Here is an 11,637-nt window from a genome sequence, read left to right on the forward strand (position 1 = left end):
TCGGCCCTGCTCTGAGCCCGACCAGGGGCTGCACCTAGGGATTGGGCCTGCCCTCTGCCACCCGGGAGCAGGCCTCTAAGCCAGCGTCGTTATCTCCCGCGGGTTGCCAGACTGTGAGAGGGCACAGGCCGGGCTGAGGGCCCCCACCCCTCCAGTGCACAAATTTTTGTGCACCGGGCCTCTAGTCCTATATAATAAAAGCCTAATATGCTAAGTGTTCGGTCTTCCATTCATCCAATCAAAGCATAATATGCTAATGATGTGCTAAGGCTGCTCAACCACTCACAACCACTTGCTATGCACTGACCACCAGGGGGCAGACTCTCCAACCGGTAGGTTAGCTTGCTGCTTGGGTCCGGCCAATCAGGACAGCGAGACAGTCGGACATGCCCTGGAGCCGTCCCGCAGTCCCTCCCTGTCTGGCCAACCTCCTGCATCCCTCCCCAGCCCCAGTAGTGCACTGCTGGGGTCCCTCGGCCTGGTCTGTGCCCTCTCGCAATCCAGGACCCCTTGGGGGATGTTGGAGAGCCGGTTTCGGCCCAATGGCGGAATGACCGGTACTATGACGCACACTGAGCACCTGGGGCAAATGCTCAATGCAGGAGCTGCCCCCTGGTGGTCAGTGTGCTCCCATAGGGGGAGCACCACTTAGCCAGAAGCCAGGCTCACGCGGGGAACAGGCCTAAGCCATCAGTCAGACATCCCCCAAGGCCTCCCGAACTGCAAGAGGGCACAGGCCAATCTGAGGGACCTCCCCGTGAGTGCACGAATTTCATGCACCGGGCCTCTAGTACTTTAATAAATGGAGGTGTGGCCAGAATTATAGCAGTGTGTTTTTGAGCCAGTGGTCTTCTGACTGCTACCCTTTTAACTGTCATCCACTTGATGATGATACTGGACTTGAGTTTTTATTCTTTTCCTTCTCATTTTGGAAGAGAGAAATCCCATTCTTCTAGTTTCTCATTAAGATGATACCAGGTAGAGACCATTGGAGGTGGATTTCCTAGACTACACTAGGTTATCTGTTTTGCTTTCCTTTTCCTAGGAGATCACTCTTCAGCAAATAATGTCTCAGATTTCTAATGTGAAAAAAGATATGATTATTTTGGAGAAGAGTGAATTTTCAGCCCTCAGAGCAGAAAATGAGGTAAAACTAAACAGCCATTTATCCTTATAAAACGCTTTATATTCAGACATTGAGATATAATGTACATAAACGGAAGTGCACAAGTAGGAGTACATCTTGATGAATCATCACAAAGTATGCAGTACCAGAGGTGGCCACTGTCTTGGATTCTGTCACCATTGAGTAGTTTTGCCCATGCTAGAACTGGAAGTGATGGGATCTTCAGTGTGTCTTGCAGCAGTAGGTCATTCTTTTTCATTGTCTGTGGTATCATATGAATATGCCACATTATTCTACTATGATGCATATTAGAATTGTTTCCAGTGTTTGGTTATTATGAATAAATGCAGCTATAAAATAGCCCTTAGTTTCTTAAAGTGTGACATGGGATCAGCGTTTAAATCAATGCTGTCTTTGCATCTTCCTTCTGTTGTTAGTCCTATCAGAATCCCATAAAGGGAGCTCATGTATTACCTGTTTGTTAGTCTTAGTCTTGCAAGAAACCTTCTAGCAAAGATGTTTTCTTTTGCTAGAAAAAGATAAAGTCTGAAACTCTCAGAATTATCCTTCAAGTCAGCTGTTGTGCGGCATTTAGTTAAAAAAAAATTAAAGGAGGTATTCAAGAAAGCAAAGTCTCTGAAGACAAATGTGTATGTTAAAAAAAAAAAAATTGTGCCATCCTGGCATGACAACTAATCACTTCTCCTATGGAGACTATTCAGCTAAGGTTGTATTCTGAATGTAGCAACTTCGCATTGAATGAGGGAAGACCTTGTGCATAAGTACATGTTCTAATATTAGTTTGTTACCAAGTTTTCTTTTTTTTCTAACCTTCTAAACATATTTTTGACTTGTTTCTTTTTAATGTGTTTTTAGAAAATAAAACTTGAACTACATCAGTTAAAACAACAAATAATGGTAAGATCCTCATTCCTATTTGCTTGCTTGTTTATAATTACCTAAGCTTAATAATAAGTATCATGTTAGAAATACTTTATATGTTCTTAAAAACTTAATTCTATGTTAAATGTTTGTGTGATATGCCTCAAAGGTACACATTGAAAGATTTAGCTGAAAACACAGCCAATGAGTAAATTACTGATGTGTGTAACCAAATTCGTTAAGAAAATTGTGTTCTAGAAGGAATTAAGTCATTTTTAAATAAGAAATTCTCTAAAGTAGCCAAGTGGAACCCTTACATTCTCTTTGAAGGGTTCTCACATGTCTTTAGAGAATTACATGTGATTTTAAAATGATTAGCACTGTACCAGTTTGATTTTTTTTAAATGGCAAGGACATTGATGTGGAAGAAGAAAAGATTTTGATGAGTGTCAGAAAGAAGGCTGTATTTAAATAAGAATGTAATATTTTACTTCTTTGAATCCATATCTGCTTTCCAAAGTTGTCCAAGAAACAGCTTTAATCATAAATTCCACAGTCTATTATCTTGGGAAGTTTGAAATAAAAAGCAACAGTGACCCAGGCTGGGCTCATTTAAGCATAAAGTCCCAAAGGGCTGACTCCAGATGTGGATTGGCCAGAGTCTCCCCAATCACTGGTCCCCAGCTCTGTGAGCACCTGGGCTGACCCCTTAGAAGAGTGGAGGCAGCTTCCACAGGCTTCACACACTCAGTGGGTTTTAATTTCTTACTTTGGATTTCTTTCTTTCTTTGTTGTTTGCCCTCCTACTAGGATGAAGTGGTCAAGGTCCGCACAGACTCCAAATTAGACTTCAATCTAGAAAAGAGCAGAGTAAAAGAATTGGTATGTTCCCTTATTAAAAATAGAGTATGAATTAAATTTTTTGCAGGATGGAATGCTTGGTCAAGTCTAAGTTTACACATAGTTCATAAGTACTATTAAATATTTATCTACATGTCACTATTAAGACAGTTTTTTCTTTATTTTAATTATATTTTGGATTAGGGCTTAAATTTGATGCTTTCATAAGTAACATTAAAATTAAAATGTTGCCCTGGCCAGTGTGGCTCACTTGGTTGGAGCATCGTCCCATACACAGAAGAAATGGTGATTTGACTCCTGGTCAGGGCACATACCCAGGTTGCAGGTTTGATCCCTGGTCAGGGAGCGTATGGGAGGCAACCAATCAATGTTTCTCTCTCTCTCTCTCTCTCTCTCTCTCACTCGCTGTCACTCTCGCTCTCACTCTCTTCCTTCCTCTAAAAAACAAAACAACAAAAACATTTTAAAATTAAAATATTGGTCAAATAAGTTTGAATCCTTTTTTGTTTCAGAGATACTAAATTATGTATCACTTAGATATTAAAGAAATTAAACTCAATCTTGACTTGATAGTAAATAATATTAAATTTTATACCATAATTCAAGATTTAAAAAATATTTCCCTCTTTTTCTTTAATAGAGAAATCACAATGACTTTACTATATTGTTTTGAAATGCAAATTCTAAATGAGTAATCAACACAGTAAGTAGTTAATATCCATCGCCATATTACGTAGTTAAGAAATTTTTTCTTGTTATAAGAACTTTTCAGATTTACTCTCATAGCAACTTTCTAATATACAGTACGGTATTATTAACTCCAGTTGCCCTGTGGTACATTACATCCCCAGGATTCATTTTTTTATCTGCAAATTTGTACCTTTTGACTCACTTCACCCATTTTGCTCACCCTCCATCCCTCGCCTCTGGCCACCATTAATCTGTTCTCAGTATCTGTGAGCTCCTGAGGTTTCTTGTTTTTTTCAGATTCCACATGTAAGTGAGATTATACAGTATTTGTCTCTCTGTCTGACTTAGTTCACTTAGCATAATGCTCCCAAGGTTCATCCATGTTGTTGCAATGGCAATATGTTCTTATTTTTTATGACAGAGTAAGATTTCATTTGAGATATATACTATGTACCTCACATTTTCTTTATCCATTCACCCATCAATGGGCTCTTAGGTTGCTTCCATACCTTGGTATTGTAATGCTGCTATGAACATGGGGGCAATAAATTGTATATTTTAATCTTTATGTGTTGGCTTGCCTCTGATTTTTAACCCATCTATCTTCTTATTCAGTCTTTATTTGGATTTAATAACATTCGGGAGATACCTTTTTTATTCTTAGCATAATGAGTAAGGACATATAAAGCACTTTTCACTAACATAGAATTGGATACACATGCAGAAACTGAATTCTCAAAATTTGTTCATTCTATTCTCATTTTTCACAATTTGCTTTCAACTAAAATATGCTATGCTGATAAATGAAACTAACATTGAAATGCAAGCAAGTATTTCACTATATTTTGGAACTGGGTATGGATTCAATAGTTAAGCTAAACTTTATTATACCAAGTAATTATTATTCTGTTCATATTACCCGTTTTCTAGTCATAAAACGTTTTCAACCATGAAGATTAAATCACTTAGTATCACTAAAATACTTAGTGATCACTAGCATATGACTATATCTGGAAGAGGAGAGACTCTTTTGGTTACCTTTGTCCTTATAGTTTGTGTACTTAACAAATTTTCTGAATTCACTTTGTTAAAAATTTTGTTTTTTATTTTAGAGAGAAAGGGTTGGGGGGAGAAACATAGATTTGTTGTTCCACTTATTTATGCATTCTTGTAAATGCCCTGACTGGGGATCAAAACCGCAACCTTGGCATATGGGACAGTGCTCTAACCAACTGATCTACCCGGCCAGGGCTGAATTCACTTGATTTAAGAAGATGCCTGTTTTAACCAAGCTGGGAAGAAATATACCTAGAAGATTGGGAAATATGGGATGTGAGCCTGGATTAAAGCCTGTGAGTTTATATGATTTACTGATCTAGCTGAGAAGTTGTTCTTGGCGATCCTAAACTTAGATTATTCTGAAGTGCAGAACAGTAACATAATATTATGCAGCTAGTATGCATTTAACATGCTTTGATGAAAATGAGTTATTTGACCTTCTCATTCCCTTGTTTAATAAAGTTGTAATATTGTGCCAATTACATAACTGGGGTGATATTTACAGCCAGTTTCAAACGTACTATGGCAAGTGAACTGTTTTGGGATACAAGAAGATGGGACTTATTTTAAAAATCATGGCAATATCAAGATATGTAGGCTTTTCTTTTCTCTTGTGGCTGAATCAATATTGACTTACTGAAGGCCAGAATTTAAAGGTGTGAAGAAAATCCAGTTCCCCCTGCCTTCTGGTGGGGATCAGATGCATAGCTCTCTCCTGGTCTGAAGCCCTGGCATTTAAAGACAGATGAGCATTCGTTGGTACTATGACTAGTCCTTCGTTTGGGGTTTGGGGCTTTTTCTTCTTCCTCTTCTTCCTTCTTCCTTGTTCTTCTTCTTTTTTTTTTAATTTACAAGTAATGCTGTTGTAGTCCCAGGGGCAATTTTTATTGGAATTATTCCCCACTTTTCAACTCTCTTGTCAAAGCCAAAACACGTATGACTCCGCATCCATCTAAATTGGTCCCTAGAGTGCCGGTATGAGAGTGGGAGGGACCTAGGACATCACAGCTAAGAAATGAAAAGAAAAAAACAGAGAGAGAAAGGTGAAGGCTGACAAAAGGGAGTCCAGATACTGGACTGATGAGTGAATATAAATAAGAAACCTCAAAAAAAATAGATCTGAAGGAAAGGGTCACGTAGGCTCCTTTATCCTGGAGGCAGTTTCTAGTGTTACATATTCTTGGAAGTAGTGAGACCAGAATATTTGAGATACTAGTGGAGGAGGAGAGGAGAGAGAAAGAAATCAGAATCTGACCTATGTGACATGTTTGTTTCAGTATTCATTAAACGAAAGGAAGCTGCTGGAAATGAGGACAGAAATGGTGGCATTGGTAAGAATTGAGACCGACTTTTCTTGGTCATTTTATTCATCTCTGCTTCATCCTGTGCGTTGTTACTGCTATTTGTAGTGATGTATTATAGGAAAATATGTGCAGGTTTAATGTCATAGAATTTTTTAAATTGTTGTAAAATATACATAAACAGTACCATTTTAATCATTTTTAAGTGTATGTCATTAAGTACATTCACATTATTATGCAACCTTCACTACCATCCATACACAGAACTCTTCTCATGTTGAAAAACTGAAGGTCTCCCATTAAACAGTAACTTCCCCCCGTCCCAGCCCCAGCCCCAGCCCCTGACTACCTCTATCTACTTTCTATGAATTTGACTAATGTAGGTACCTCATATAAGTGGGATTATACAGTATTTGTCCTTTTGTGACTGGCTTATTTTCATTTAGCATAGCGTCCTCTAGCTTCATCCATATTGTAGCATGTGTCAAAATGTCCCTTTTATAGTTGAACAATAATTAGATGGATACACCACATTTGATTATTCTGTCTCTGGACAGTTGGGTTGTTTCATCTGGTGGCTGTTGTGAATAATGGCACTATGAACGTGGGGATACAAATATCTGTTGGGGTCCCTGTTTTCAAAAATTTTTTTTTTTTAGCATATACCTGGAAGTGGAGTATCATAGGATTTTTTTGCATTTAACCAACTACTTGATTATCATAATAAAATTTTAAACCTCAGTGATTTAAGAATAATAAGGAATGGACTTTTTAAATTATATTTTTAATTTATGGCATGCATTTACTTCTTTTTCATTCTATATTACTTGGAACCTCTAAAACCCACAGGAGATTTCCATGAGAGAATATTGGAACATTCCTCTGGAATACTTTTCTGTTCATCCAGGCTCTTGTTTTTTTATTTGTTACCTGAATTGTTAGCCATAGGGAACTACTTACCGGCCCTAGAATTTTTAGTGAAGCATTTTTAGTGCTTTGATGCATTAGTGAAGTATGACAACCCCTTTATAACATCAGCCAAACTCACCATCCTTTGGGGGTAATTATGTATCTAGTTTGACTGTTATATTTGAGAAAAACACAAATAGGTCTTTGATATAGCCAAGCCTCATGATAATAATAAAACACTTGGTATTTGAACTATAAAAGAAGAAAACTTTAAAAAATGTGAATAGATACAGTGTCAAGGCAAGCACTGTTCCTTTTAAATTATCCAAGATTCTTTTCATTTTTTAAAGCATTTTTGTATGCTTTTCATTAAGGCGAACTTAGAAGGGTGGAACATATTTATTGCCATTAAGAACAGACTGGCTTCATAATGTTAACATTACTTGCAGAGCAATTTTACGTAGATTATCACACTGGATTCTCTAGCCTGTGTGGAGGCAGGACTAATGGTTTTTCGTTTGTTTTTTTCCTTTTTTCAAACAGAAAGAAACAGGCCTAAGTATATTAAAGGCCCCGACCCACGCAACATAGCATGAGGATAGTAGTACTAAGACTAAAGCCTAAGTTTCGTTAATCTTACCCCAGTTCCCCTTGACTGCACCTTGGTGGGCAGGAACTCAGGACTGACAGCAGAGGGGACGGTATATCCCAAGTGGTGTAATGCTGCGAATCTCTTTGTTTTAAAAGCATGCCCAGCAAGATCGGGCCGTCACCCAGACAGACAGGAAGATAGATACTGAGGTCGCTGGCCTCAAAACCATGCTCGAGTCTCACAAGCTTGATAATATTAAATATTTAGCAGGTAAGCTGTTTTATATCTAGGTAATTGCAACAAGCTGACAATAAAATAAATACATTTTATAAAATAACTTGGATAGATATTGCATTTCATTGATTCTAACACATATTTTTTCATATTTTAATATCTTTGAATTTGGCAAGCTTCTTACATTTCCGATAGACAGTCTCATATTGACAATTTTTTCTTAGAAGTAAATAAAATGATGTACTTTACAGTCAATGGAATCTTAAATCTGATAAGATACTATCATTGAATTACAGTTATTTAAAAAATTTTAAGTGGAATTCAAGACGGAATATCGGGTGGATAGAACGAAAAGTTTTTAAGTTGTGATCTTTCTTCTTCTATTGGTGACCTTCCTCATAAGGAGGTATTTGCAATTTTTGAGACAAAACAGGGAATAAAGCTTCATATACAAAAAAATTAGCCATTATTTTAACTCAAATTTAGTATGTTGGGCTCATCAATATTTTAAAGGTACAATAGTATTAAGTGACATTTTGCTCATAAAACGAAGGCTGTGTCCCTTCCAGTACATATACATGTGCTTTGTGACCACAGACTTTGTGATTCTAAACTCTTATTGAAAGTTCTCTTGATTATTTGATACATTTGTCCTTGAAAAATGATGATTTCAAGGGGAGGGGAGGGTTTATGGGCAGGTGTCTCGTGGAATGTGGCACATCAGTGAAGAAGTGTCATAATGTGTGGTTTCCCCCTTGTTAGATAGGTGGATATGTTTTCTTAATAAAGAGATGTTCTCTCAGGTGACTATTAATATAACTAATACTGTGCGTAATTATTTTTTTTTACAGGGTCTGTTTTTACATGCCTAACAGTAGCTCTGGGATTTTATCGCCTGTGGATATAATAAAGTGTATATTTAAAGAGAGCTCTATTGTTTTGCCTTGAGAATACCAGATTGTTGTGCTCCCCTACCCCTCGTTTCAACTTTTAACACCGATTTTTACTTAAAGCCTATTTTTTATTTTATGCAAATTATGGACCTATAACCAATGCAAAGAAGTCAGGAATTTCACAATTGCTCCTTTTCCCGTTTCTGTTTGGTTGACTTTATAACGCTGAGTGGCGGTGGACAAAACATGGAAGACTCCACTCAGTTGGATCAGTGAACTTGTGGGACACAGCAACAGTAAATATTTGTGTAGCTACCATTGTAATCTTTTGTCACACAGAGGACTTGGGGTCCGTTTAAAAGGCACATGGGCTTTACTGAGCGCTGAAGAATCACAGAAAGTAAACCAAGAGCACCATATCCGCTTCACCTGCCCCGACCTTAGCATCAGCGTCCCTAATGAAACAGCTGTACTTCCAAAGGAGGGTTTTTTCTTTCAGTTGCCATTGTCTTAGTTACTGTTACGGGTATTTTTATGTGCCTTCAGGCTAGAAAATCTTGTTGCCTGGTGAGGTGTTGTAATGGTAATGGGGACTGTTATACTTGTGGGTTTCTCTCCCCCCCCTCTCTCTCACTGGGCCCTTCTTCCCCTCCCTCCTGATTGGAGAGCTATGGTCACACTCCACTGTGCCTGCCTGGAAAACTTGCTGATTCTCAGCGTGGACGTCTACGTTTGTGGGATGGGGTCTGCTTCCTTCTCGTCTTCTGCCTTTTATACAAGGGAGGCAGTCTGGCAGCATCTGGATATTTCGAGAGTGTGTGCACTTTTAGAAATGGCCCATTACAAGCTCAGATCGTAGGCTTTCAAAATTAGAAAACTCATGCCAGCTATCATCTGAGTTTAGGTTGATTTCTTTGGTTATTAAAGATATTCTCATATCTACCTTACCTCTGTATTTAAGACAAATAAATTCCTAGAGAAAAGGGTATTTTGAGAAAGCACCATCTCAAAAGCATCCTATTGGAATGACTGGCAGGTAGGAGAAAATGAGCATTTTAGACCGGATGACATTGGTAGGACCTTTGCTGTCCTCCACAGGCAGACGTGTACGTAATCTGGTACAGTGGAGAGACCACGTGGAGACCACCTGATCAGACTGGTAGAATGAATACCCACTATCACTGTTCCAACCACACTGGTAAAAAAAAAAAAAAAAATCACCTGTTGTTCTGTGGATGTCATTTCTAAACTTCGGAAAGTGTAAGCCGTTGCCTTTTTTAAAAAAAAACATTTGTGTAGCACAAAGATTCTGAATTCCAAATAAGTCTGAAATTCAGTCAAGTACTTTTACATTAAGTGAATAACAACTTAATCTTTTCAACTAGATTTAAAATGACTTAACTGCTTCATAAAATATTTTATCAATATATTCTTTCAGAGAAGGATCCCCAGAAAATGCTGCACATGTAGCAATTGCCTTAAGTAGTAAAGACTCAAGGACATGACATCCCATTAAGACCACAGTTGCAACTACTTAATAACTTTGGTTGGCAGAGCTCAGAGAAAAGGCTTGGAGTACAGACACTCCTCCAAAGTAAAGAGCACCCAAGGGAGAAAGTGTTATATGTGATGATGTTTCAAAGCAGACATCAACTTGTACAGGTTGAAAACAGTGAAGTGGCCTTATATTCTGATAAAATATTTTTACGGTAACATTCAGTGGGATGACTTTCTTTCACGGGCTGAAAGTAGTCCAAGTCAGCGGTCGCCAACCTCTCGGACCTCGTGGACCACCAGTGATCTGTGGACCACTGGTTGACGACCGCTGGTCCAAATGACATTCCTACTGCTGGTAGTGGGCTGCATCAGCCCGTCACCTATTTGGGCCGTTGATTTTGCTGTAGAGTCAGCCTCTTTACCCCTCCGCCTTGGGAACAAGAACTCTCCTTTTGATGGAGGGATTGCGTGCTGATGTGGAAGTTCGGAGGGTTCGGAATGATGTTCCCTTTACTTAGTCAAGTGTATTCTACTTGAAAAGCATATGGGCCAAAAATACAAGTGTCCCTTTCCCACTGCTGGCCCAGATACTGTGAACAGTGTAAGCATGCCGTGACGGGACACCGTGTGACAGCTTCCTAAGCCCGTTTGGCTTGGCAGGCTTCAGATCACTTTAGGAAATGAAGCATTCGCACTCAGAAGGGGGCAGATGCCTGGCAAGGCTTCAGAAAATCTGTGTCTAGCCCTCGGGAAATTAACCGCAGGTAGCTCCTGAAGCATACCTCTCAAGCGCCTGAGGTACAGATGCCTGAAGCAGAACCTCACAGATGGAAACTGTTTCCTTGTACTAATTGCTCCCATCCCTAAGGGCTCCTCTGCATTCCTACTGTCTCCTCCTCCTTTATCTTTTTGAAAGAGCTGAACTCCATTTCCTCCTCTTACCTACCCCATTAATAAGCAAACCCTGTTTGTGTGTGCAGTTCTTACAGGAGACATGAATATTTGGTTTTCTAGCTTAATATCTGACAAAACTCAATCTGAATGTATTCATTTTTCCCCTTAAGTATGCTAAGTGCCTCAGTTGAGAAGTCACAAATTCAAGAAGAAAGGCTTGATGACGAAAACCACGTGGCTTGCTGGGATTTGTCTCTGACCACATTAAAAACCAAACCCTGAACCTCTGTGAACATGATCCTGACTGGACTGTCTTGGGCTCAGCTCTGCTTTTGCCTTCGCAGCCCCTCAGTGACATGGTCCCACTTCGTTCTGGTCGCCTCCAGCCTCGCCGCTTGTTAGTTAACTGTGTCAGCATCAGCAGGCATTTCTCTTCCCTCACCCTAGTGTTTCTCTTCCCCTACCCTAATGTGCTGTGTTCTGAGAATTCTGGCCTCATTTCTGAACAGATATACAGTGGTGCTAGAGAACTCATAGAAAACTCTGACTTTAACGTACATTTACCAAATTTGTGATTTTTCTGACACTACAGCAAAAACATGTTAATCGGAAATAATTCTTTATGTATATAAAATGTTTGAGAATGTTTAGCCTTTTATTGGAATTTATTTGGAAAATACCCTTCTACAGATGTACGCT

At 39.0% G+C, this 11,637-nt stretch overlaps 1 protein-coding gene across 3 annotated transcripts in view; it reads left to right on the forward strand.

The window, feature by feature from the left end:
- MCUR1 (mitochondrial calcium uniporter regulator 1) overlaps window positions 1-11,226 on the forward strand; it is a 34,183-nt gene extending 22,957 nt beyond the window's left edge. For all 3 annotated transcript variants that reach the window (XM_006769711.2, XM_006769710.2, XM_015567806.1), the window contains 6 exons: window positions 1,046-1,147; window positions 2,003-2,044; window positions 2,819-2,890; window positions 5,896-5,949; window positions 7,576-7,690; window positions 8,506-11,226. In XM_006769711.2, coding sequence (XP_006769774.1) covers window positions 1,046-1,147; window positions 2,003-2,044; window positions 2,819-2,890; window positions 5,896-5,949; window positions 7,576-7,690; window positions 8,506-8,561 — 441 coding nt within the window. In that variant the 3' untranslated portion in view covers window positions 8,562-11,226. The remainder of the gene's footprint in view (window positions 1-1,045; window positions 1,148-2,002; window positions 2,045-2,818; window positions 2,891-5,895; window positions 5,950-7,575; window positions 7,691-8,505) is intronic.
- The last annotated feature ends 411 nt before the right edge of the window (window positions 11,227-11,637 follow it).

This window comes from Myotis davidii, unplaced genomic scaffold, assembly GCF_000327345.1.
Source record: "Myotis davidii unplaced genomic scaffold, ASM32734v1 scaffold62, whole genome shotgun sequence".
In the NCBI taxonomy this organism is placed as follows: domain Eukaryota; kingdom Metazoa; phylum Chordata; class Mammalia; order Chiroptera; family Vespertilionidae; genus Myotis; species Myotis davidii.